The following is a 27,985-nucleotide window of genomic DNA, read 5'->3' as shown; positions in this document are numbered from 1 at the left end:
AAAAAAAAGAAAATACCTGAGCTCCAGGTACATTCGCTTCCAAATTCTGCCAATACCGTTTAGATTCTTGGGCGATAGCATCGTGTGAGATACCTGGAAATGTACAAGCCTTCCTTTAGGTTCCCCCTCTGCGCATGGACAGTCCACCAGTCCGACCACAGACTCGATTCCCTCCTTGTCCCCCACTAGCACAAGCCCCCACCAGCGACGAATGCATGTCACGTCGCTGTTTTCCACCACGGATTATTTACAAACGCAGCTCCTGATGCCCTCAGAGGAATCACTGTTCCTCACAAAAGCAGGCTACGTGAGTGAACTGGTCCCAGCAAGTCACCACCTGGGGCTGCACTCAAAATAAGCCACTCCAGAAATGAACGGTGACAGTTTACAGCTAAGGATAAAATCAGCAGTGATGTCACCACGTCACGATGACAGAGGAAAGTCTGCGACGGGGCTCTGCCAAAGCCTGTGTGCTTTTGAAGAGACCTTTGGGTTTCATTTAAGTTTTCTGGGGTTTCTTTCCAATTCCAGATTTGTTTACAGGGTTCCGTTATTTCCTGGCACACCATCCAATGTGTGCCTCATTCCATCCCCCTGAGCTCACCAAAAGCACACGCCTTCATCCCCGTCCCCTTTCTATCCATCCCCCCGCCCGCCCCCTGGGGACCAGGTTGGTCTCTGGAGTGAGGAGTCTGTTTCTTGGTTTGCAAGGCAACGTCTCTCCACGCACAAACCTACCTGTTTCGTTCTGTAATATCCAAACTTTCAGCTCTACAAGACTATGTGCATAAAAGCACTCATCTTCCCTTAAACAGCCGTATCGAACCTCATGTCGACATAAATCAAGCTGACACTGGCCGTGAAAAGAGCGTATTTTGGAGTATTTTACCGTTGTCTCTCGTAAAATGTGGACAAGGCACCTGAGATACAAACGGAGTGATATTTTATTGTTCTGCCATGGTTTCTCCAAAAGAAAACAAACAAAAATATATATATGTACATCAGGTCAAGTTCTAGACTGAAAATACATTTGAAATCTTTCTCGAAAAAAATAAATCACTTTACATAACTCTTGGATTAATGGAAGGGGGAGGATAACTAGACATTAAGCCATAAGATATTAAATCCTTGTCATAAGGGGCTACAAATCAATAATGCTTTCCTGTATTAAATATCAATTTAATAATCCCTTTAAAAATTCCCAGCAAATATACTAAGAGACATCTTTAAACAGTCATCGTCTTTCAAAACAGCAACAACAAAAACACAGGCCTAAAATGCCTACGGAGATACTACTCTGGCTGTATTTGGATCTAAAAACAGAATCTATTGCGTCACTATAAAAATTAGAAACTACCAACATACTTATTGTCTTCAAACTCATGCTTTGTAACCGGGTGAGAACAAGAAGTAGAATTATCTTTATTTCTTTTACTTATCATTCTAGGCTTATGATCAAAACATTTCTGGAACAGACAGAGAAGAAGAGTTACCACAACAGCGTAATGCAAAACAGAACTTTTGTACCATACTTTTGCACATAGTTATACATTACACACTTCTACTGATAGATATTAAAAATGAGGGGGTTTTGTATCCTTTTGGATCCTAGTCGTAACGGCCGGAGGCTGAGTGAATGGTCCCCATATGGCCAGACCAGCGCTCGGCATTTTCTACTTCTGGGCTCGCGAGTCAGAAACTCTCACCGATCCTACAGTAGAAAATAAGGTTTGGAGACAGTACCTCACAAAGGAATATAAATTCCCCAAGATGCTCTTGGAGAAGTTTGAATACGGTGAGGTTGATCGTCCCATTGCCACCAAAGAAAGCCTCCCTGCTGAACGCCCCTTTCCGCTCCAGCGTCCAGATGTCGATCTCTTCTTGACAGTAGGCGAACGTGCAGTGGCCAGAGTACCTACACTCCTCCTCAGCGGCCACGTCTAGAAAGACAGACAACTGAATGACGGAGAAAACAGGGCCACTGGTTTTTCAAAACCAGTGACTATCAGACACATTTAGGGCACCCTGTGAATTTCTTGGAACAACTCGCGGACAGCCTTTAAGCAAGGACACGCATCTCACTGTTGGGGGGGGGGGGGACAGGTTTTAACCCTAAAACAACAGCCCATGAGCCTGAATTACTGTTTAATCTCTGATGGGGGAAAAGGCTCTGATGCCCGCATGTGTTCCGCCAAAGTTTAAAAAATCACTTCAGGACATTCGAAGCCCATTCAGAGGAAGTGATCTGACAAAAATGAATCCACGAACTTCTCTCAAAAGCATCCTAGAAGAGTAAACTTCTCAAAGCCTTAGTTCAGCGTTCTGATTCTGTTTACATTAAGTCAGGGAACGTCAAGTGCAAGATGGCTTTCTGTGGGGAATATGGTCAGAGCCTGTGTCCATCAACATCGAGAAAATGTGGCGCCTGATGGCTTAGCAGGTTAAGCAGCTGACTACTGATTTTGGCTTGGGTCATGATCTCAGGGTCACAGGATCGAGTCCTGTACTGGGTTTTATACTCAGCGAGAGTCTACATAAGATTCCCTCTCTGTCTCTCTCTCTCTCTCGCCCCCAACCCGCCCCACCCCCCACTCACACCTGCTTACTCTCTCTCTACAATAAAATATTAAAAAAAGAAGTTAAAAACCAACATAAAAAGAAGAGAAAAGAATACAAATGCCTCAACCCAAGGCACTTGCTGTTAACTCAACCTACACACTTCTGGTAACAGGAATATGGGAACCATTAGAATAAATGTAGCAAATAATTGATCACTTATGTCATGCATGCCAATTAAGTAATTATAGTACGTTACCTTTACATATATAATATGGGCCTTCATAATTTGTTTTTGTTGGTCTTGGACGTATTTTTTTCCATGATTTATCTTCAACATTCTTTATTCTACCAATTAAAATATCTTTCTTACATTTATGATCCACATTAGCATGGTAAGTGAAATCCATTAACTTCGGGCCTGGAAAAGACGTGAAGAAGGATTGCTCAAAGGCACAAAAAGTAACGTTTCATTTCACAGGCACATTTACAAGCAGATGTGAACAGATGGATACTGATTCTTACATTCCCACAAAAATCCCATTTTTATAATTCCCAAATGTAAATAAGCTACTGAAGTAATTTGTGCCTCTTAACTGCTGTCAGAGAATACAAAGTTTTATTTGACACCAGTGGCCCCAAACGAGACCGTTATTTAACTATAAGGGCAGAAATTCTGATGGCTTCTTATGCTAAAGTTAAATACACAACTAAGAAAGGAAATGAATTTGAGTCCAGTTTAGGATAAACTATGTTTCTAGCACCTGACTTACGGGTAAAGATATGAAACAAATCAACGAAAAGACTTTAATTTTATAAATATTACATCAAATACTGGTGTTAGAATGCTTTTACTCTAGTTCTTGCTTTATTTTAAAAGGATCCCATTCTTGGGGTGCCTGGGTGGCTCAGTTAGGTTAACCGTCTGCCTTCAGCTCAGGTTGTGATCTCAGGGTCCCGGGATGGAGCCCTCCATCACTGTGCTCCCTGCTCAGCAGGAAACCTGTTTCTCCCTCTGCCTCTCCCCACCCCCATTCTTGCTGTCCCTCAAATCAATCTTTAAAAAAAGAAAAAAGAAAATGACCACACTCTTAAACATGTACGAGGAACATAAAGAATCTCGAAAAATTTCGAGATTTTCAAAATCAGGTAGATATTGCATTCCATATAATTCTATAAATGAAATCATATCAAATAAGAGCAGACTTATCCTATTCGACTCCAATGGGCCCAAATCAGTAATTGCTGCTTGCTAAGAAAAAACTCAAAGAGGGACAGCGGCGCCTGGGTGGCTCAGTCTTTAAGTGTCTGCCTTCGGCTCAGGTCATGACCGTGGGGTCCTGGGATGGAGCCCCACATCTGGCTCCCTGCTCTGCGGGAAGCCTACTTCTCCCTCTCCCACTCCCTCTGCTTGTGTTCCCTCTCTCCCTGTCTCTCTCTGTCAAATAAATAAATAAAATCTTTAAAAAACAAACACAAAAACCTCAAATAGAGATGAAAAAAAATCACAGTAGCTGGTGTTTTCCATGAGTATTTACTAATTCCTAAGAACTCTCAGACTATGTACTAACATATTAATACCATCAGCGCCTTTGTTTGGTCCTGACCTGATTTAACAAAACAGATCTGACACGCTTGTCTCAGTTCATGGGTTCCTTCAAGGGGATGTCGGGGGGTCACTGAGGAAGGTGGTTTAGTAACTGCACTTCCAAAAAAGTTTCCAAAGTCATTTCTGGGGTGACTTGAAATTCCCAGGAAACTCTCAGAAGCAAACAGGTTGCCTGGTCCATTCATCTGCAAGAAGAACAACAAAAAAAAAAAACAAAAAACAGGGGAAAAAAAAACAGCCAACAAATATTGCACTATCACTAAAGAAGGAAACAAATTTGTAGAAAAAAAAAAATTCTTCCTCCGCTGAAATCAGTGCTAGTCTGTCCTTGCTGCGCCTCTATATAAGAAAACGGTTTCTTCGGTTTCCTCTCCTTGGGTCTCTAGGCCCCTCCCCCACTGCCTTTGATCCTCCTTGCGAGTTGTTGAAAGTAACAGGTAACCATTCTGCTTGACAGCACGACAGCGTGCGATCTTTATCTGCCCTGATCTCAGCTCCCCTGTTTTTGATTTTGCTGTGCTACAGCCTCTTTCAGGGTCTGCGACAGACCCAGCTTAAACACAGAGCATTTACGACTGGATGTCCCAGGAGAGTCTTATTTTAGCATTATTTCCCCCAGCACGTCCATTCAAGTAAGTCAGTTACATAAGCAAAAGGCCTATGTTCAAGTTTAAGCAACGACGTATTTACAAAAGAGGAAGTGACACTTACAAGTAAAAGGGAGGAATTACTGCCGCTAAGCGCTGTTCCCTCTCTAGAAGTTGAGGTGGACAGATCTAAAATAATAAAAACACTTCAACAGACCTTCTCATTCTAATCATGTGATAAGAACATCAGGGCTCAGGGGCTGACTACCACTTCCCCGACTTCCCCACGTTACTTCCCCATCCCCATTCCAAACTTTTCTGCTCGCTCTCGACTCCCAGACTGGGCAGGGGACCTCCCTCTGGAAACCAAGGGCACACACAACTGGTAGACAAACTTAAATAAAGAGCTGTTTTCGGAGCCATAAGCTAAAGCAGGGCCTACAGAGCAGGACCAGTTAAAAAGACTATGAAAATCATTCATACTCCAAAAGGGAAAAGAGCCTCTCCTTTTCAAAGTACAAAGCCAGAACTCTTCACATTAAGGAAATTAGTAAGGACGCGATGACTTTCTTTGTCTCAGTCTACCTCTCAATTATTCGCTCTCTGCCCTTCTGTTTCACACAAATTTAAGTTTTTCAGGTATCAATCTCTTGAAATTAATCATTATGATTTTTCTCTAACCACGTAACAGCGCCTTGGAAAAAATATGAAAGATTGTTATCATTACTGTTTAAAGTATATATCAAACCCGGAATTACAGAAATGGGAGTCAGACTAAACACTCAGCAACCCCTTGTAAAAACTAAGATACCGGGCAGTCTGTTGACCTCTAAGAATGGAGTCTGAGACAGGAAACTCGAATTCTAGAAGTCTAATTCTGAAAAGTCTTCACTGGAAATTACTCTTAACTATGTGCCTCGTTCAGAATTTAAAAGGGATAGCCTGTCTTTAAGGCTCTCTCAGATGGAGTACTCCTTCCTTGCCGGAAACAGTAAAAGTCATTCTGTGCCCTGCCCCCCTCAAACAATAGACACCCCACTTAACACGCTGTCTTGTTTAAGAAAGCAAACAAAAACGAGTGCCACGTACAACCCTATGTATTCCTATGCTTCTCCAGCTCCTGAATGGCACACGATTCAGGCCAGGCCAGTTAAAACTGAAAACTGAGTTTTCAGCCACCCTGAAAATAATCCAAGTACCAACTACCTAGAGTTAAATCACTGCCAAAAACAGGTTGTCTTTTTTTAAAAAAATTAACTGCGATTATTTACATGAATGGCTCGATTCTTACCTCGCTTGGCATCACTCATTGAAAATGAATTTAAAGAAGAGCAGAAATCTTCCAAGGATGAAGTCAAAGGTGGGTACAGCTCTGAGAAGGAGGGCGGAGGAGCATACCTCGCACCGATGGGCAAGGTGCCCAAGAGAGATGCCGAGAAGGGTATGCTGGGGGGGACACTGGCTGCTTGGAGGGCTCCTCTGACTAATGCTGATGGCTAGAGAAGGAAAAAAGAGTCTGTTAAAATCCAGGAAACTCAGTTACAAGTAGGCTGAGCTGCTCTGAACATCAGCACACAGACACAAAGTCTTACACTGGGCAATTATGTAACAAAGTTGAAATCAAAATCAAGATTCCGTAGAAGAATCTAGGATATAGAGCTTAGTTCTTTGAAAGACCACTTTTCTTTATATATATATAAAGAAAAGGGATATATATATAGATAGATAGATAGATATAAAGAAAAGAACATATATATTACTTATAAAATTATATAAATACATAAATATAAATATTGATATATTAATATAATATAAAATATTTATATTATATATATTTTTATGTATTTTTAGATTTTATTTATTTATTTGGCATAAAGAATCACAAGTAGGCGGCGGGGGGGGCTGGGGAGCAGGCTCCCTGCTGAGCAGAGAGCCCAATGTGGGGTTCCATCCCAGGACCCTGAGATCATGACCTGAACTGAAGACAGAGGCTTAAACCACTGAGCCACCCCCAAGACACTCCCAAGACCACTTTTCAAAAAGGATCAAGATGTGATGACGGTACTGTTTCAAGCCAGATGTTTCATTCCCATTTCCTTTCCCTCTGATTTCTTTCCTTCACCCTACCGTGGGACTCCTAAGAAGGGGCCTTATTCTAGGAGTAGTGTGGGGGGCTGGGGAGGAAGGAAGGCTCTCAAGCGAAGGTTGCTGCAGAAGCCAGAAACCCTAGACGGTCCCTCCTGGGGATGTGAAGGTACCATCTCACCAGGACAAATGGAAGGCTGACTCTCTCCTCCCTGCTCACTGTGACAGTTTACGGAGAGGAAAGTTACATACTATCTATGTTAACCATTAGAGTTTCCTAGATACATCCTACCCTGATGGCCACGGTAGAGACCAGGAAACCGGAGGTGAGGCAAGTTGCTGAAGACCAGAGTGGGAAGGGGCGCCTGGGTGGCTCAGTGGGTTAAGCCGCTGCCTTCGGCTCAGGTCGTGATCTCAGGGTCCTGGGATGGAGTCCCACATCGGGCTCTCTGCTCAGCGGGGAGCCTGCTTCCTCCTCTCTCTCTGCCTGCCTCTCTGCCTACTTGTGATCTCTGTCTGTCAAATAAATAAATAAACTCTTCAAAAAAAAAAAAAAAAAACTTAAAAAAAAAAAAAAAGAAAAAGAAAAAAGACCAGAGTGGGAAGACGCAAAGCCCAGGGTGCCTGCCCTCTACCCTGTTCTTCCTCTACTTCAGCCGCACTGAAACTGGCCCTGAATTTCTCCGCCTCTTCCCCCTCCTCTGACTGTTGCTGCCACTGCCGCTATTTCAATATACTTTATGGCAGAGGTCAGTAAACTTTTTCTGCCAAGGGCTCAACGTTAAGTATCTGAGGCTGTGCCCACCACGGTGTCTGTTTCAACTATTCCACTATGCGGCTGCAATGCAAAGGCAGCCACAGATAACTACTTCAGTGGACGGCCGTGGCTGGGTTCCAATAAAACTTTATTGATGACCCTGAAATACGAACAATAAAACTTTATTGATGACCCTGAAATACGAAGTTCATATCATTTTCCTGTGTCACAAGATACTGTTCTCCCTTTTTTTTTCCTTCCAAACATTTAAAATTGTAAGCACCCCCCCAACCCCCCATTCTTAGGTCGGAGGCCAGACAAGCAGCAGCCTGGGTCCAGATCTGGCCTTGGTTTTACAATTGCCCTGAGGCATTATCCCTTAAGCCCTTAATCCAAAAGACATATTTTTCTTTAAATATAAAAATGCCTATTCTTTTTCAGGATTTCACTTATTTTTAAAAGGATTTATTTATGTATGTATTTATTTATTTAAGAGAGAGAGAGAGGAGCACCTGGGTGGCTCAGGGGGTTTAAGCCTCTACCTTCGGCTCAGGTCATGATCCTGGGGTCCTGGGATCGAGCCCCGCATTGGGCTCTCTGCTCAGTGGGAAGCCTGCTCCCCCCCCCACCGCCTGCCTCTTTGCCTACTTGCGATCTTTGTCAAATAAATAAATAGATCTTTTTAAAAAGAAAAAGAGAGAGAGAGAGAGAGAATGCATGTGCACAAGCAAGCAGGGCTCCATCCAAGGACCCTGGGATCATGACCCAAGCTGAAGACAGATACTTAACCGACTAAGCCAGCCAGTCACCCCTCTTTTTCAGAATTTCAAATGCACCCTTTCCATGCTATGTGATTCCAATAGGTGTTGAGGAAAACTGGGTCATCACTAGATCAGCGTTCCTATTTTATTGAAAAAATAACCACATGAGCCTGGTACCACCAGAGAAGGACAAAAGTCATTTTTAAGGTAAGAGACCCAAAGTTTAGCCTACAGATAATACTGAAAATACAGTTATACAGCAATTTTTTTAAAAAAATTAAGCCTGGGGCGGCTGGGTGGCTCAGTTGGTTAAGCATCCAATTCCTGATTTCGGCTCAGTTCATGATGATCTCAGGGTCGCAGAATCAAGCCCTGCAGAGGAGCTGAACATGGAGCCGCCTAAGACTGTCACTCCTGCTCCCGCTGCCTTTCCCCCGCCCAACCCGCTCACCCTCTCTCTAAAATATAATAGTAACGTGGGGTGGCTCAGTGGGTTAAGCCTCTGCCTTCCGCTCAGGTCATGATCTCAGGGTCCTGGCATCAAGCCCCTCATCGGGCTCTCTGCTCGGCAGGGAGCCTGCTTCCTGCCCCCTCCCCCACCCCGCCTGCCTCTCTGCCTACTTGTGATCTCTCTCTCTCTGTCAAATAAATAAAATAAAAAATATTAAAAAAAAAAAAAGAAAAAAATAGTAGTAACAGATAAATAAAAATGAGGCCTGACTTCAAAAGAGAAGAGTAACATTGACATTTACCATAACAGTTTCATTGGCTTCAGGGGCTGAATCGAGAAGGTCATCTATTTCATCTCCAAGGACCATATCTCCATCATCCAAAAATGCTTCCGGCATCGTGAAGGGGGTCTTCCCTCCGTTCGCCAACACGGTCGATGGCAGGGAGCTCTCTTCCACTTGCAGCGGCAAAACGGAAGTTAAGGGCATCATGGGGACGGAGGCCAGCTCACTTCCCACTTGGTGAGAGAAGCCAGATGCAGGCACAGAGACAACGGGAACGGCTTCCTGCCTCGGAGTCAACAAATCTGTAACACGGACAGAAACGCACGCACTCGCCCTCAGTGGACCCACAGAAGACGAGCGTCAAGAGGCAGTAAGAGAAAAAGTGCAGAGCTAGGGGACACTAGGAAAGCGATTATAAAAATAAATGGAGAGACAGAGGTAAAGAAATTCAAATCAAAGGGTAAAAAGAATTCTAAAAGTGATTTGCTTTACCCAGGAATAAACATATCCCATTGTGAAAACATATGCATGTTCCTCACGGTGCCCGGGCCCCTTCTGGCCAGAGCTGTGAGATGCTGGCAGGGGCCACAAGAGGTACTCAGGGGCCGCCTACCGACTTCCAGTAAAATCCACCCCTTACCCGCACAGCCAGCAGCCAAAGGTCGTTTTCGAAATGATTCTTGCTTTAATACTAACAACCACACGGGAATCTTATCTGACAACACTACGAGGTACGCAGTGTCTAAAGCTGTCACTTTCTAGATGAAGAGGACAGGTGAAAACGTACCCGGCTCGATATCTTCCACAGAACAGTTCAAAGCCTGGAAATTAAACCAGAGAGCAGATCATAGTATCGGCAGGGTTCTAGGCTACAAGCCGTCTTGTCCACGTCCCTCTAAGAAAGCAGCGCAAGTTCCCACAGAAAGCGGACTTCCTTCCAGTTGAGATCCAAGAAACAAATGGGACGTTCAGGGCCACGAGGCTAAGCAGGGCTGGTCTAGGGGCACCACTGCCTGCTGCTTGTGGACACTATTTCTCAACAGATCCTTAGGACCATGCCCGTTCCAGAGGGACTAGTCCCTCCACCGCTCACTCCCCAACTCACAATGGCATCCTAACTGCTCCAAGAAGACTTACCTTTAAAAAAACAACTTGTTCATTGTATTAAACCCAGTGACTCCCCAAATTAGTTAAGTGGCCCTGAGCCACTTTTTCTAAGAAAACCTAATATCTATGAACATCCTGGAAAACGCTCCACTGGCCTTCAGGAAACGCTGGTTAAAAGATATTACTTGAACTGTTTGTTTCTTTTTATAGGACAGGAAGCTCTGGCCAATTATGTGTCTGAGGAACAAAAAGCCTTCAAAAATAGACGCAAACCAAAAATATTAAAAGCAGAACTGCCAATGCTTCTATCTGTTCTTTTTTTTTTTTTTTTTTTTTTAACAAAAAGCTAAGAGTCTTACAGAAGGAATCACTTTACCTTGGCAGCCCCATCCCCAGGAACTGATTTTAATGAAAGCTGAAAGAAAATAAAGACATGAATTTAAAAAAAAAAAAGAAAGAAAGAAAAGAAAATCAAGTTAAAAACAGAACTGGCTCTAAGTTACAAAACAAAATGAAAATCCCTCCTGGAGAGAACTCTGGCTTACCTCAGCCCTGACGTACGCTTTTCTTATCTTAAATCCCAATTTCTGAGCTAGTTCTTGAGTTAGTTTTATTACATGTTCATCCTGGGGGGCGGGGTGAGAACAACGAAAATAAGATTAATGGAGGCTTCTATATACGGACTGTGATGACGAACAGGCAGAAAAGCAATGAACCTATTTTGTCCAGACGCTTGCTTTCCGAGTGCTTTCTCAGTGCTCCAACTGAGCATGCGGACAGCTGGCTGGAAATGTTAACTCTTTCAATGCCACTTGTCCACCCGGAAGCAAGAAGACGGTTACGACGTAAAACAACAAACCGAAGCACGAGATCCGTACCTGAGGCACTGCCAAGGAGCACTTCGCTACAGAGTCGTAAGCCTCTCTGTACCTTCCCAAGTCGCTGAGAGCCTTTGATTTCCGATAGAGAGCTTTGCAATTACTGGCATTTAAACTGAGGACAGCGTCACACTCCTCTAAAACTTTATCGTGGAAACCCTGGGGTGTGAGACCAGAGAAAAATTAACCATAGCTCATTTCTTACACTGGTGGCTTCCTGCAAATGCAAACCCATAGAGACCCAGACTGCTACCCCCAACCCTTTTAAACTCTTGAGTCTGCAGTATCATTTTTCTTTCTGAAAATTATCTTCATTGTGAAATTTCAAATATGCAAAAGTACAAATAAGATCACTCTCCATGTACCCAACCTCCGGATCAGATAAACATTAAAATCTGACCAGAAAGGCCCCAGATCTTCAGGAAATAAAACTTCTCAGACACAGTTGATGCCCCAAGTGTCACTTTCCTGTCCTACTCTTTCCACTAGTTACCCTTTGGCGGAGCTCGTGAAAATGTCAGCTGGAGGGGGCACCTGGATGGCTCAGTGGGTTAAAGCCTCTGCCTTCGGCTCAGGTCATGATATCAGGGTCCTGGGATCGAGCTCCACATCGGGCTCTCTGCTCAGCGGGGAGCCTTCTCCCCAACCCCGCCCCAGCCTGACTCTCTGCCTACTTGTGATCTCCGTCAAATAAATAAATAAAAATCTTAAAAAAAAAAAAAAAGTCAGCTGGAGGGGGCACCTGGCTGGCTACCCTGGTTAGGCATCTGGTTCTTGGTTTGGGCTTGGTCCTGATCTCAGAGTCATGAGATTGAGCCCCACATCAGGCTCGAAGCTCAGCAGGGAGTCTGCTAGAGGTTCTCCCTCTGCCCAGCCCCCATCCCCATGGGCATGCACATGCCCCCTCTCTCTCTCTCTCACAAAAAAACAAATCTTTAAAAAAAAAAAAAAAGTCACCTGGAAATGTAACTCCCAAACAGCTAGCCGATGAAAAATCCACTACGGAAAACAAATCTGTGAACACCTGTGTCTTCCGGCATCAATTTCTGTTACAAGCAGACACAGCCCAGAAGCCAGACTCACATGGCAACTCCAAGGACCAGTCCAAGAAACAGGGTATTTCTAAAATCCCTAAACATTTAGCCAAAGCTGATTTTTCAAAGCCTCAAGCCACTCTAAAGGCGTCAATAATGTCTTTCTTCAAAACAGAAATTAGAAAATTGACTTTTAATGTACTATATCATTGAAAATGTCTTTTTCTCTCTAGAAATGCTGTTTTAAAAGAAATCACAACTCACCATGTTAGAATAGCAAGCAATACGATTTATATGCAGCTTTTCAATTATTTCTTTAGGGATGACAATTTCTTCAGACTTTGCATACCCAGCGATATTCAAAGCTTCTGTGTACTGGCTTATTGAGTTGTTCCAATCACGTTCCCGATAAACATCATTGCCTTCATTAAAAAGATTTCTCACAAGAGCACGTAAATATACCTTAAAAAAAGAAAGGGACCACTTGAAGCCCTTTACGGAACAAGTTTTAGGTTTAAGGAAATTATCGTTTTTGTACCAAAACTTCCTGAGCCTTTGATGAAACAGAACAAGAAACACAGCTCTAAGAAACTGGGAACCCAGAACCTGCCGCCATCTCAGCAAGGGCTTCATCTTGCTCACTTTTTAAAGAGGAAATTCCATTTCTCATGGAGAGAAATGCAGCAAAGTATTTGTTCACATCCCCAACTCTGTGCCTATGAGAAAGTCCTACAAGGGGAAACTCTAGGTCACAAAGAAAGAGCATTGTAAGTTTCTGACCAGTATTTCTGAACTGCCTTCCAAAGGGGCAGTAACACTGAACACTTCTAGCAGTTTCCTTCATGGCACCCCCCCTCCCAAAACGGGGTAGGATGTATGCATCTGTGCATGTGTACACATAAAACCCCTCCCGATTGCTACGTGAAAAACTGTCCCCTTTCTTATTTGCATGTCTGATTACCAACAATTTCCCACATTTTGTTGTTGTTGTTGTTTCTGTACCTTTTTTTGTTTGTTTCAGAGGTAGAATTTTATGATTCATCAGTTGCAAATAATGTCTCACATTTTTATGGACCATTGTATTTCCTCTTTTGTAAATGTTCACTCAAGTCAATTACAGATTGGGGAGTGGAAGGTAAACCTTTTCCTCACCAAGGAAGTGTAGTATGCACATCCTTTCGGTATATATAAAAGTTCTGAAGTTTCAGTATATGTTCCTTCATGATTTTTATCAGTGCTTTAATGTTTTTAAAAGTCAAGACCAGATAAATAGTACAAGAACAGACAAATATTCAAGTCTTCAGTCTCGTTTTGCAAAATTCCTGTCTAAGCTGACAAAGGTAGTAAAGAACACTGGACAGATCAACCTTTAATAAGGGAGGTGACTTGTGACCTGCCACTTCATCTCTCGGGAACCCTGTCCCAAATGTCAGGACTAGAAAATGAACTGTAAAATGAACGGATTGTTCTGAGTATTTCCGAGCCATAATACTGATTGTACATCTGTTTGAAGAGAGGGAGGGAAGGAAGAAGGAAAAAGGCAGAGAAGGAAACTGAGAAGAGGGAGAGAGAGAGAGGCAGAGAGAAAGAAGGAACATTTAGAAGGATCAAAACAGAACCAAGAAGCCACACGTGAACGAACAGTCCATACCAGGGCCTTTAGTCCAAGACCCAGGGAACCGGGCTTTCACTGTGTTTCTAACTAGCTTCATCTCTCGCTCTCCCCTCTTAGGATCCAGGCACCCTCTACTCCTGTTAGATCCTCTCTTCTCCTAAATTAAGAACGTGTGCACTTTCCTTTGCGACATAATCCGTCCCCCTTATTTCCAATGAGCTAAGAGGTAGGCTAATGGTATTTTTCAAAGGTCTCAGAAGAAAAATTAGTGTAGGGACGCCTGGGTGGCTCAGTTGGTTAAGCAGCTGCCTTCGGCTCAGGTCATGATCCCGGCATCCTGGGATCGAGTCCCACATCGGGCTCCTTGCTCAGCAGGGAGCCTGCTTCTCCCTCTGCCTCTGCCTGCCATTCTGTCTGCCTGTGCTCACTCTCTCCCCTTCTCTCTCTCTGATAAATAAATAAAATCTTTAAAAAAAAAAAAAAGAAAAAGAAAAATTAGTGTAAACTACCCTCCTGGAGGAAAGACAATACAGGACAACTGTCCACCTGTCCCAACAAATACCGTTGTCTCATATGTGCATAAGACCGGCAAACTCTCTAAGCGCCCAGAGAGTCAATGTTTCAGGCTTTGCAGGCCAGACAGTCTCTGTCTCGGCTACCATATGTCATGCAAACAGCCACAGATAATATATTAACAAATAGGTGTGGCTGGGCTCCAATAAAACTTTATTCATAGTAACAGACAACGGGCCACATTCGGCCCACAAAGCCATGGTCGGCCAACCCCCACTAAATGTGATAGTTCTCAGGCTACTTGCAGAGCTTTTAGGCAGACGTTCCCCATCATTACCGCATACTGTTCCTGTGTTCCTGGGTATGACAGTGGTGACCTAGGAAGAAGAAACCAAGTAACTGTAATTATTGGGCTCTTATCAGGATTCCTTGATCCAGAAGTCATTGTAAAACAAGTTCTATGAGCTTGCCGCAGGTTCAAAGCACATCTGAAAGACCTACCTCTCTTTTAACACCACCATTCACATATAAGGTAGGTATGGGGAAAGAAGAATCTGTAACTCTTCCTTTATGTTCTCTTTAGTAAGTGAAACACTTTTCTTCTCCAACCTACCTCTACTAAAAGAAGGCTTACTTCCTCAAATACCAAAAAATCTGGGAAATAGCATCGAACCACTAAGAGTTGTGACTGAGTCACTGTATACAGAGAAGGTGGTCTCCTTCCCGGGAAGAACATGGAGCCCCTCCGCCGGGACAAGTCCACCCGGGCCCCAGACTGTACATCCCCGCCATGCTCTGCCACCCTCGAGAAGGCTAGTTAAAGCCCAAGCTTCTTAACAGAAATGTTTGATTATAAAAGCCCTGCATACAAGTTCATTCTCAGTCACTTTCCAGTCTTCAGAAGTGTTCTGATGGGATTAGGTACCAATTCCTCTCAGTTTAAGATTTTCAGAGGCACTGAAGGATTTTAGTTCTAAAAATCAGGGACAGTAAGATACACTTCAGAACAAGAAATCAAAAGTACAAGAGCAAAAACTATTGCTGCATAAAAATACCTCATTTAGACCTGAATTAAGGGCACTTATAAACCAGATTTAAGATTTCTTAATCAGGGGCGCCTGGGTGGCTCAGTGGGTTGAAGCCTCTGCCTTCGGCTCAGGGTCCTGGGATCGAGCCCAGCATTGGGCTCTCTGCTCAGCGGGGAGCCTGCTTCTTCCTCTCTCTCTGCCTGCCTCTCTGCCTACTTGTGATCTCTCTCTGTCAAATAAATAAATAAAATCTTAAAAAAAAAAAGACTTCTTAATCCAATATAAAAAGTACAGTTGACCTCTCAAACAACACGGGCTTCAACTGCGTGGGTCCACCTATATAACTTTCTCTTTTTCAACAAATACAATACAGTACTGTAAATGTATTTTCTCTTCCTTATGACTTTCTTACCACTTTGTTTCTCCAGCTTGCTTTACCTTAAAACAGAAATAATACATATAACGTACAAAATGTGTTCATTGACTGTTTATGTTATTGGTCAGGCTTCCAGTCACCAGTAGGCTATCAGTAGTTACATTTTTAGGAGTCAAAGGTTATATGTGGACTTTAAATTGGCGGGGGGGGGGGCGGTCTGCACCCCCTCGCCCCGCGTTGTTCGAGGGTCAGCTGCACCATGTGCCGCGAACGCAGGTACGAGTCAAGCCCTTACTGTATAAACTGCAGTCCTTCCTTAATGTTCTGCTGCCTTTTTCTTCTCTCCTCGGACACACTGGACATGTTACCCCACACATCCACGTTCTAAATGATCGATCTGGAAAGAAACAAGCCACAGGGTTATATCAGGCCTAGGGCTCCTGGACCCCAATGATAACACCGATAAGTTGCGGTCCTGCCACACAATTACTTGTGGCCACGTCCCTCTCTGCTGCCTTGACTCTGGGGTCCCCGACGCTGAGAACCCTGACTTATCCAGATGGTCTGGGCCGCCCAGCGCACAGAAGCATCGGGTCCTCACTCTCTTTCAAGGTTCAGCAGCCACACTGATTCAGCATTCTCCTCCTGGACAATCACCATGAAAAAGTCATTTTCCTGCACAACCCTCTCCACCTCCCCCCCTTCAGCTCCAAGTTTTGTTCCTTCCCTTTCCATACGCACGCACGCAGAAGCTGCCGCTAAAACAGTCCTGGCCTTGTTTGGCTTCTGGAAGCTCTCCAGAAGTGGAAAGGTTTCACATCCGCTTGCCTGGGAGGGAGTCTGACTTCCTGGTAAGCAGAGCGGAAACCCTATACATATTTTGTTGTACAAACTTCTGAAATAATCCTTGGGGATACAACTGATAGAATAAAAAATCTGAATGAAGTCATTCATTTGGAATTTTCTAGAAAGTAAGTGTTTACTGGCAAATGTCAACACCAGTCAAAGCTATTTGTGTCTGCCTCCCCAGCACCCCACCCCCGACCATCACTGTCCATTAAGCAATTCCCCGCAAATTAAGGGAGAACCTCAGGGAAGAGATTAGTGATAAAACACCATCTCCCAGAGTCCTAAACCAGGGTTTCTCCAGCTCAGTGGTTGGGGACAGACAGTCCTTTATTTTGGGGACTGCCCTGTGCACAGTAGGATGTTAGCAGCACCCCTAGCCAGCCCCCGCTGATGCCGGTAGCACCCCTCCCCCCAGCATGACAACCAGAAGTACCTCCACGGTTTGTTAAATGCCCCCTGGCAGGGATGAGGAGGGCGCACAGGTTTCCTGCATGAGTGCTGGGACCTAAGCCTCAGAGGACATCTGCTCACACAAACAGTGCACGGGAACGCATGTGGCGGATGGGGAACTTGCACTCAGGCTTTGTAGCAGAAATGTTTTAGTTTCACTATTGCTTGACATTCATAGTTTTATTTTTAAATCTACCTGTTTCAAAATGTAGGGGATAGGGATGAGCTCTGGAATGCCCCAAACGTAGGTAACTGGTGACCACTTTTTTTTCATCTTTTAAATACTGTCAGTTCTAAATATTTTGATCTTCTGCCCAAGTTGTTACTTTACGGAAGTCTTTATATGTGAAATGATCTATCTGGGGTTGGCTTTAAAATATTTCAGCAAGGGGGCACCTGGGTGGCTCAGTCAGTTAAGCATCTGCCTTCCGCCCAGGTCATGATCCCAGGGTTCTGGGATGGAGTCAGGCTCCCTACTCAGCAGGCTCCCCACTGAGCCTGCTTCCCCGTCTCCCTCTGCCAGCAGCTCTGCCTGCTTGTGCTTTCTCTCTGTCAGATAAATAAATAAAACCTAACTTCCTTAAAAAAAAAAAAAAATTCCAGCAGGGCACCTGGACAGCCTAATCAGGTGAGCATCTGACTCTCCCGTCTCAGCTCAGGTCCCTTTTTTTTTTTTTTAAAGATTTTATTTATTTATTTGACAGCAAGAGACACAGAGAGAGAGGGAACACAAGCAGGGTGATTGGGAGAGGAAGAAGCAGTTTTCCCGCTGAGCAGGAAGCCCGATGTGAGGTTCAATCCCAGGATCACGACCTGAGTTGAAGGCAGACGCTTAATGACTTAGCCACCCAGGTGCCCCTCAGCTCAGGTCCTGATCAAGTTAAAGCCCCATGCTGGGGGTGGAGCCTACCTTAAAAAACATCAAATCAAATCAGTAGGTGAAAGCCTCTGCCTTCCGCTCAGGTAGTGATCCCAGAGTCCTGGGATAGAGCCCAGTGTCAGGCTCTCTGCTCAGCAGGAAGCCTGCTTCCCACCCCACCCCCGCCCACCTGCCTCTCTGCCTACTTGTAATCTCTGTCCAATAAATAAATAAAATCTTTTTAAAAAATCAAATCAGACCAAATATTCCAGCAACCAGAAAAAGAAAAAAAAAAGTGGGGTGGGGCCGAAATAGCAGAATGCAGCCAATGGGTGATAAACACAGGGATTCTTTCTACTTCGTCAATATTTGACATATTTCCAAAATAAAACGTTTCCAAAGCCCATGACATGGAAAGCAAATGGCATTACTTCTGGAGTTTGTTTTTCAGGTAATCTAGCTTAAAGGGGGACGAGTGGGTGGAAATGAAATAAGACTGCCAAAAATATGGCATCGCCTGTCCCAACTGGCGATGGGAAGTGTGTGGTGGGGGCGCTTCTCCACTTCCACCTGTACATATCTGACCATTTACTGAACAAAAAAAGCTTAAATTTCTACTTGCATGTACAAAGTTATTTAAGGAGGCACTGTTTGTAAAAGAAAAAGTTAAAAAATGTACTTGATACCTATCAAGATGTAAGTGGATTGTGCCAGAAAAAAACTGCCCTGGAAGCAAAAGACAGGTAAGATCCAAGTGTCCACAATACAATCCAGTTGTGATTTAAAAAAAAAAAAAGGGTGGGGGAGACTATATAGTCACATTTGCTCGTATATCCACAAAACAGCTCCAGACGATGGGGCACCTGGGTGGCTCAGAGGGTTAAGCCTCTGCCTTCGGCTCGGGTCATGATCTCAGGCTCTTGGGATCGAGCCCCACGTCAGGCTCTCTGCTCGGCAAGGAGCCTGCTTCCCTTCCTCTCTCTCTGCCTGCCGCTCTGCCTACTTGTGATCTCTATCTGTCAAATAAATAAATAAAATCTTAAAAAAAAAACAAAAACAAAAAAAAAAAAAAACCCAGCTCCAGACGGAACCACCGCAGTGGCAGAAAACTGGGGACAGGCCCTTGTCATCACGTACCTTTAAAACTCTCTTCCTGGGGCACCTGGGTGGCTCAGTGGGTTAAAGCCTCTGCCTTCGGCTCAGGTCATGATCCCAGGGTCCTGGGATCGAGCCCTACTTCAGGCTCTCTGCTCGGTGGGGAGCCTGCTTCCTCCTCTCTCTCTCTCTCTCTGCCTGCCTCTCTGCCTGCTTGTGATCTCTGTCTGTCAAATAAATAAATAAAATATTAAAAAAAAAAAAAACCTCTCTTCCTGAACCCTCTAAGTGAATTACAGCTGAGAAAAAATTTTGGGTATATTTTAAAAACCTTTGTAGCCTCTGAACCGTTCCTTGAAAAGATGACATAAGGGACCACCAAGCCTTTTTTCTCTTTTATTTAAAATGAGACCAATTTTGGGAAGACTTGGTGGCTCATTCAGTTAAGCGTCTGCCTTCTGCTCAGGTGACGACCTCAGGGTCCTAGAATGGAGCCCCCCAGAGAGCTCCATGCTCAGCAAGGGGTGTGCTTGTCCCTCTCCCTCTGCCTCTGTGCTCTCTTTCTCTATCAAATAAATAAAATCTTCAAAAAATAAAAATAAGGGACGCCTGGGTGGCTCAGTTGGTTAAGCAGCTGCCTTCGGCTCAGGTCATGATCCCAGCGTCCTGGGATCGAGTCCCACATCGGGCTCCTTGCTTGGCAGGGAGCCTGCTTCTCCCTCTGCCTCTGCCTGCCATTCTGTCTGCCTGTGCTCGCTCTCTTTCCCTCTCTCTGACAAATAAATAAAATCTTAAAAAATAAAAAATAAATAAAAAATTTAAAAAAATAAAAATAAAATAACAAAGTGGGACCCATTTAGGGCAAGAGCTTACCGCTCAAAGGCACCCAGAATAACACTTGGCGGGGGAGCGGGAGAAGGGGGGGGGAGGTGGTCACAGCAGTCAGGCCTGAAAGTCAGTAACAAAAGAAGAGCCTACCCAAAGCAAGAACCCTTCCCTATGTTCAAGGAACAGGACCCCTTCCTCCCCACCTACAGGGAAGGTGGGGAATTAGCCTGAGGTCCCTGTTGGCCTAGAAGGGACTCTGGGATCAGGATAATCCGCTGAGTTAATAGTCTTAGAGCTATTTCCCCAGAAAAGTGCCAGAAAACCTTGAACCTCGACCTTTTAAGGACAAAGGGCAGGTGGCAAAAAGCTGACAACTCAAGCAGGCGATTAGGAAAAAATAAGACGGCAGGCTCTTTTAATAGCGTGAAACACATGCCTCCTTTAGATGGTTAAAGATTTGGGAACATAGTTACCAGGTGACAGTCAAAGACAGTAGGATAGGGGATCTCGTGTTCCTCTAGTTCTCTCCCCCGAAACTGCACTACGACAAACTGTTCACAGAGCCGGGTTACAAATCTTTCTCAATGAACACCACATACCTATGTTCCGCAGGGAACGTTTTGCCATTTAACCCATCTGCCCGTCTTTGGCCACCCGCCCGTCCCTCTGTCCATCCATCCATCCACCTTACTATTTTGATATACTGCAAAGTGGCAGACGTCAATTATAGTTCACCAGTACGCATGTCAGCACGCACAATATTACCCTAGATTTCAATGTGTGTTTACACTGTTTTTAAGGTAAAATGCAGAAACTTTTTTTCCTTGTAAAACACACAAATTTCAAGGCATGTTCTGAACAAAGGGTACACTCATGTCGTCCCAGCCCCAGCTGCCCCCCCACCTTGATAGAACACCCCTCCAGTCACTCTAGGAAGTTCCCTCAGGCCCCCTCCCCAGCCAATCCCTGCCACGCCCCTACCCCTGGCAATCGCTGTCCTGATTTTCTTCCATTCCAGCTGAGTTTCACCTGAGAAATACACCCACGCCTTTCCCGTTTTTGAAAGAAAGAAAAGATAGGGCGCCTGGGTGTCTCAGTGAGTTACACGGCTGCCTTTGGCTCAGATCATGATCTCAGGGTCCTGGGATCGAGTCCCGCATCTCCCCCAGCCTACTGCTCCCCCTGCTTGTGCATGCACTCTCTGTAACAAATAAATAAACAAACAAATCTGAAAAAAAAATTTAATAAAAAAAGATAAATGTTTTATACATCATCTTATTTTGGGATCCCGTTAAAATCTGGCCTTGATTTTATTTTATTTTTTTTTAGATTTTATTTATTTATTTGACAGACAGCACAAGTAGGCAGAGAGACAGGCAGAGAGAAAGAGAGAGGAGGAAGCAGGCTCCCTGCCGAGCAGAGAGCCCAATGAGGGGCTCGATCCCTGGACCCTGGGATCATGACCTGAGCCGAAGGCAAAGGCTTTAACCCACTGAGCCACCCAGGTGCCCCTGGCCTCGATTTTAAAGTGAGGAAGGATCCGATCAAGTTAATCCAACAGCTACTTTTCTTATTCAAACTCCGCAGAGCAGGACAGGCATCCACTCCCACCTTGAGACTGGGGCTTCATCTCCATCGGGCTTTGCTGGAGCCCCTCCTCTTCCCCAGCCGCACCCCCCCCACCTCCTGCACCCCGCAGGGCTCAAGACCCTCCTCCACCCTGCCCCTGCCCCACCCCCGCCCCCTCTGGCAGTTCTATTAGAGGTCTCCTAGACATCACGGACTGTTTAAGAAGTAAGATTTTAATACTAGGATGGTGAAAAGGAATGTCTCCTCGCCTGTCACTAGGCCACCCATGCGCCCTTCCTCAAGGCAACCACCCACTGTTACGGTCTCTTCCGCAAGAGAGCATCTTGACTGTGGCAGTGGCTCCGTGAATCCACGCAGGGGATAAAATTGCAAAGACAGACACACACCCAAATGCACAGACAACCTGGTCAGAGCAAGAGCCTGTACTCTGGTTAACAGTATTCTCTAATCTCAGTTTCCTGGCTTTGATCCGCCACTACAGTGACATGAGATGGCACCGCTGGGGGAAATGGATGAAGGGTTCGCGGGCCTCTAGACACCACTTTCGCAATTTCCTGTGAGCTTGTAATTATTTCAAACTAAAGAGTTCGACCCACCCTGTGCGTCTGTCATTTTCTATACCATCTGGGGCTCCCAATGTGTTCTGCACTTGCTTCTGTCTCTCCGCACCTAACCTCAAAGGTCACTCCCTACCAGGGGATGTGAGAAGCTGCTTTAACTGCCGGGATCTGGTCTTACCATCACTTCTGATGATGCGCATTTGGGTCGTTTCCAGTCTCTACAGTACACCAGGCACCCGGGACTTTTCATGTGTGTGTCCGTGTGTGTGTGTGTGTGTGTGTGTGTGTAGATACACATACATCTGTATCTTCAAAGAAATGCCACGGGCTAAAGGCAGCATGCGTTTGTTTATTTCACCAGCCACTGTCAAGGTAGAACACAAACCTGCCCCACATCGCACGGGAGCCCCGATTTTACCACTTCATGGACCACTCCAGCTAACCAGGGAGGTTAAGAAACGTGTGACAGTGCGGTGACAATGTGACGAGCTTTTTGTCTCAGCCCTTCTGTCACTAGGGAGGCTGCTCTAAGAGTCATGTCATTCGCACTTCCTTCTCCGTGAACTGTCTGCTTGGATCTTTTGCCCATTTCTCCTTCCATTCTGAGCTTTTCTCATTCAGGAAAGCTCTTGACAGAGTGAGGGAAGCAGACTTTTGTGGTGGTGGTGTTGTTCTTCCCCATTCGATGTCATTCCTTCCTGGTTTCCTATGGTTTCTGACAGAAGCTTTTATCTCTAAGTGGCTGAATGTATCAATATTTTCTTTCAGGGCACCTGCGTTCAGACACACTCGCATACACCTTCGCCAGTCTGAAATTAGAACTGCATGTTTTCTCTGAATACTCTTATTGTTTCACCAAAAAAAAATTTTTTTAATGTGACCCACCAGTGGACTGTAAGAAGTGATGCAGGGATATGTCTAATTCCCTTCCAAAGAGCTACCTGGTCTCCAAGCAGCATTTATAAAACCACCATCTACGTCTATGCCGATATGCATAAGACTGTGACATATATGAATTTCTGAGCCGTCTCGGATTTTTACTCAGCACTTCTGACTTGAACAGTCCCAATTCAAGGCCCTCCCGCCAATCCAAACCCTTTGCTCAATCTTAACTTTTCAGTAATGAAACCCACCTTCTCGCCCCTTGCTCCAATCAGACCCCTGGCACCATCCTTGTTTCTCTCCCATCTCACTTCCATCAGCCCCTTGACAAAGCCCACAAGTGACACTGCAGAGTATGTGCAGGGCCCCCCAAATCTGGCCACGGTGCAGGCTTCCTCCGCCACCCCGAGCCGGATCACAGATTCACAGGTCATCACAGATTCACAGGTCGTACCACTCACTCACGTGGATGTCGCAATATCCTCCTTTCCTGAGCTCCCAGTCTTCTCCACTGCCCCCTCCCCCCACCACTTCCCACACTAAACTAAAAGGAATGTTCTTTTAAACACAAAAATCAGATGTTACAGCCCTGCTTTAACTCCTTCAGGGGCTTCCCTGGGCACTTAGATAAAAAAATCCAGAGTCCTTACCGGGACCTGTCCTAGCCTGGAGGAGCCTCCCAACCTCTGCTCTCCCACCTTCGTGCACTCACGCATTCAGCTCCCATCACACTGGGCTTCTGCAGGTTCGCAGATGAGTCAAGGGCTCTGGGCATTGTGCTTGCTCATCCCTCCACCCAAAGCACACTTTCCAGAACCTCACAGAGCTGGTTCCTTTTCCCCTGGAGTCCTGGCTTAAATATCACCTTTAAGGGCCTTCCCTTATACCCTCCACTGTTGCCTTATCCCATGTTCACTGTGCTGTTTGCTTCCAGAGGTCCCTTGTGTTTCTTAGTCCTGATTATCTACCAACATCTGGATCCAGGTCAATATATATTTGAATGGAAGAACGAATGACGGGGCCAAGCATAAAGGGAATGCTTCTTGGGTGGCTCAGTGGGTTAAGCCTCTGCCTTTGGCTCAGGTCATGACCCCAGGGGGTCCTGGGACCAAGCCCCACATCAGGCTCTCTCCTCAGCAGGGAGCCTGCTTCCCTCCCCCGACCCCCGTGCCTCTCTGCCTACTTGTGATTTCTGTCAAATAATAAAATCTTAAAAAAAAAAAAAAAAAAAAAGGAGAATGCTTCTTACAAAAGGCCTGAGAGTTAACACCCAACATGAAAGGGCAGGCGTGACAACGGAGGGTTCCAGGGAGGAAATGACCAGGCAGACAGAGCTGGCTATGATGGGACTCTGCCTCCTACCTGCTAGGGGAACAAGGTGGGGAGGAAATCAACACAACAGGGATCAACCAGAGACACCAACAGAGAGAAAGACCACAAGCGACCCATGAAGGAGCACAGTGATGGGTTTCCTTCACCGCCAACAGCCGAGAAGCACAGCAGACAGACACAATTCTCCCTAAATAAAAGGGAACCAGAATGGGATAGTGCACTTTAAAGCAAGAAACTCAACTAGATATAAATCTCATTGGATTATCTGAAATTTTACCAGCTGGAATATCCTCATCATCTCATCTTTCTTCCATCAGCTGATTTTAAACCTGTCACTCATTCCGAAGTTTTAGGTAAGGCAGAAAGGTGCCCTGGGTCTTCATTACAGTTCCTTACTCAGTGCCTATACAGTGAAACTGATCATACTCAAGTCTGGTACAAAACACAACGCTAGAAGCTGGACACTGTACTCATATACGTGGCATTTTACCTTCACTAGACAACTTTAGAAACTAGCTCCCATTAAGAAAAGACACTGCGGTAACTGAATACGTGATTGCAACATAGTGTAGAGACGGAACAATAGCTAACACTTGGCGCCCTTACTGGATGCCAAGCATTGTTCTATGTGCTGTGCATGTATTAAATCATTTAATCCTCATAATAGTCTCAAGAGATAGGTACCATGAGGAAATTTTGCATAGTGAAGTGACACAAGCAGTCCAGGATCACAGCTAGGGAAGTGGCAGAGCTGGATTTCAGAGCCAGACAGGCTGGCTCCAAGCCCGAATTCTTATCCACCAGGCTATTCTGCACTGTAAGTGGCAGTGATGCCGGGAGGAGGGCGAGTAGTCTAAGTCAGCCCCGGGCTGGGCTCTGAAAGACAAATACAGCTCTGGCAAACAGGTGGGCATTTTAAGGACACTCCAGGGGAACAGAATAAACACACCTCTGCATACTCACACACACAGTGACACGCTCAAGGAACACCATTTAAGAAACTTAGAGCAAAGGGTTTCCATGGGGATGCAACATACTCAAGGAGGTAGGATAACAGTCCAGGGAAAATCTGCATGTGGAAATATGCTTCACCCATAACATAATGTGTTTAAACACAGCAACTGAATACTATACAGTCGTACAAGACATACACAGCAAAAGAGAAAGTGAGCAGCGTTTATGCAGTGTTTGTATGTATTTTCTCCTAAAAAAATATTCCTAGGGGTGCCTGGGTGGCTCAGTGGGTTAAGCCTCTGCCTTCAGCTCAGGTCATGATCTCAGGGTCCTGGGATCGAGCCCCACATTGGTCTCTCTGCTTGGTGGGGAGCCTGCTTCCCCCTCTCTCTCTGCCTGCCTCTCTGCCTACTTGTGATCTCTCTCTGTCAAATAAGTAAATAAATAAAATCTTTAAAAAAAAAAAGATATTCCTAAATTTCAAGTGAAAAATTATAGTTACCAGTCCAGATTAAATTGTATCCTCAGACTCAAGCCTTTCCACAGAAGAGCATAAACAAACAAAACAAAAAGTAAAGTAACTTTACCCTCAACCCTGTCTTGCAACAGTTAGCTCACTCTGTAACACTTACACAAGTGTTGGGCTCCATTGTAACTTTCAGAGACTTAACTCAGGCAGTGAAACATCCCACATGTTCCAACACTTTCTTGAAACAATGACTCTTCTACTGGACACTTTGTTATGAGACAGACGGGAGCCCCCAAGCAAAAGTCACAGTAACTCAGAGGAACCCCTGGACTCTCCAGCTCATTCTGGTGGCAGAGGGCCTGGAAATTAACATGCTCTTTAGGGAATCCACCCATGAATACTGGAAATACTCATCCTCCATAACTCACCATCTCATTCTGATTCTAACCCAACCTGTTTCCAGACTCCAATACAACAAAGAAAAATTTTGAAACGTGTATTATTCTGCAAATTAGGACAAGAGCCTCATTTGCAATCAGCTCAACACTTCAGTTCAGCTTAGAGTGAGAAGGACCAGACAGGGGCTCCTGAGAGCCTAGGGGACAGGAGGCCACATGCCATCAGGGAAGCAGGAAAAGATAAGCAGATGGCACAGCCTCCCAGCCGCCCTGCCCCCACTCAGATGCTCTTTTACAGCACTGGCCAATAGCAGTATAAGGCGAACCACATATGTAATTTCAAATTTCCAAGTTACCACGTTCAACAAAAGTAAAAAGATACCCGTGTAAATAACGTCAACGATTTATTTTGGCTGACCCGATTAGGTGCAAAGTATTATCATCTTAACATCTTGAACTTAAAATTATGAGATCTTTTACTGTTTGGTTGGTTGGTTGGTTTTTCTTTTTCCATACCTAGTGTTTAAAATCAAATATGTCTTTTTCAGCCGGGGCACATCACCGTTGGGTAACTAAGCGCTCGGCACGCCCGTGTGGCCGGCGGGCGGCCACCTTCCCGGGCAGCTCGGGTCTCACGTAAGCAGACGCCCGCTGTCCCCGCACCTAGCATAGGTGCCTTCTTTGATCTCAAGCACTTGGGTGGAGGGGGGCGGACGGGAGAAATACCCGAGCGCTGATGAATTCCCCAGCCCGGGCGCAGGCGCAAACTCTCGGGCCCCGCCGGCGCTTCCCGGCTTGACCACACCCCTGCGATGACCGTCCCCAGCCGTGCCTTCGCGCTAATGAGAACTGACAGGTCTCCATTCCTCACCGGTGGGGAAAGAAACCCAAAACCCCGGCAGTCCCCGCATCCCCAAGAAAGACAGGAAAGCCTCCGCCGCGCGTCCTAGCTGGGCGCCCGGCGCAAAAGCAACCGGGAGGGGGGTGGTGGGGAGGGCTGGTTCCCCCCGAAATAAACGAGCCACGCACTCGGCGCGCGTCCCTCCCGCCCCCAGACCCAAGACACTGGATGAGGGGACCCGCGGTGACCGAACAGACACAAACGACGGAAAAAATAAACTGGTGGAGGGTTGGGGGGAAGGGGGGGTTAGGTAAGCAGAGAGGAGGTGCGGGGCCAGCGGGAGCGCGTGCAGGCGTGGATGGCGGGGAGCCGCGGCCCTGGGCGCCCCGCTTCCCGCAGACTCGCCCCGGGGGGACGTCCCGCCGCCGGAGGGCAGGGGAGGGGGAGGGGAGAAGAAGGGAGGGGAAGAAGGGGTGAGGAGGGGAGCCCCGGGGACCCCGCCCGCCTGCGTCCGCCGGGAGCTGCCAGCCCGGGCGGCGGCGCACGCTCCGACCTCCCCTCCCCGGGGGACCGCGACCCGCCCCCACCTCCGCCGCCCCGGCCCCGGGGCGCCGCCGCCCCTCCCCCGCCCGGCGTCCGTTAACGGCCGCGCGCGAGCACGAGGCGGCGGCGGGCGCGCGCCGGGCGGGGGCGCCGGGCGGGGGAGGGGCGGGGGCGCGGGCCGGGCCGGGCCGGGGGCGCGCGGGGCCGGGCGGCGCCCACCTACCTGCGGGGACGGCCGCGCCGGCCGGCGGGCGGACAGCGGCGTGCAGGGGAGCGGGCGGCGACGGCGACGGCGACGGCGACGGAGGGGGCCCGGGCGCTCGCTGGCTCGCAGCTTCCCTCCGCGACCCGCGGCGGCGGCGGCGGCGGCTCGGCTGCGCCCGCGCGGCGCCCTCTGGCGGCTGGAGGCCGCGCGGGGCGCCCGGGAGACGCCGCCATTGGCTGCGCCCGTCGGTGTCGTTGCTGGGGGCGGCGGCGCCACGTCGGGCCGGACCCGGCCGGGCGGCAGGGGGGCCCCGGGCGGCGCGACCACCGACTGCTGGACGCGCAGTTCAAATTCCCGGGCGCTGCGTGCGCTCCCCGCGGGCGGCGACCCCGGAGCGGAGGCGCGGGGGCTTAGACCGGCTTCCGACCGGGAGCTGACCCACTTTCGGGGTTCGGGCAGCCTCCCCCGAGAGGCTGTTTACTTGTGCAGA

General features: G+C 46.6%; 1 protein-coding gene across 6 annotated transcripts in view; it reads right to left on the bottom strand.

The window, feature by feature from the left end:
* The window catches only part of ZC3H7A (zinc finger CCCH-type containing 7A), a gene marked incomplete at its 5' end in the record, with an annotated part of 37,929 nt that extends 10,243 nt beyond the window's left edge, over positions 1-27,686 (bottom strand). For 2 of the 6 annotated variants that reach the window (XR_014306353.1, XM_082714087.1), the window contains 14 exons: positions 17-93; positions 739-920; positions 1,366-1,466; positions 1,744-1,940; positions 2,816-2,977; positions 4,164-4,350; positions 4,877-4,941; positions 6,044-6,248; positions 9,108-9,391; positions 9,877-9,910; positions 10,573-10,611; positions 10,742-10,822; positions 11,075-11,233; positions 12,373-12,741. Coding sequence is in view for 5 of the 6 variants with exons in the window: in XM_082714087.1 (XP_082570213.1) it covers positions 17-93; positions 739-920; positions 1,366-1,466; positions 1,744-1,940; positions 2,816-2,977; positions 4,164-4,350; positions 4,877-4,941; positions 6,044-6,248; positions 9,108-9,391; positions 9,877-9,910; positions 10,573-10,611; positions 10,742-10,822; positions 11,075-11,233; positions 12,373-12,741 (2,142 nt within the window). Of the gene's footprint in view, positions 1-16; positions 94-738; positions 921-1,365; positions 1,467-1,743; positions 1,941-2,815; positions 2,978-4,163; positions 4,351-4,876; positions 4,942-6,043; positions 6,249-9,107; positions 9,392-9,876; positions 9,911-10,572; positions 10,612-10,741; positions 10,823-11,074; positions 11,234-12,372; positions 12,742-14,541; positions 14,614-15,935; positions 16,038-16,130; positions 16,417-16,922; positions 17,044-27,513 lie in introns of those variants that run through there. The other 4 variants (XM_082714089.1, XM_082714088.1, XM_082714091.1 and 1 more) reach the window with 4 other exon arrangements.
* Positions 27,687-27,985: the final 299 nt, after the last annotated feature.

The sequence above is a fragment of the Mustela nivalis genome, assembly GCF_964662115.1.
Source record: "Mustela nivalis genome assembly, chromosome: 19".
Classification (NCBI taxonomy): Eukaryota; Metazoa; Chordata; class Mammalia; order Carnivora; family Mustelidae; genus Mustela; species Mustela nivalis.
The sequence above is the reverse complement of the archived record's forward strand: the minus strand, read 5'-3'. Positions and strand labels throughout refer to the sequence as shown.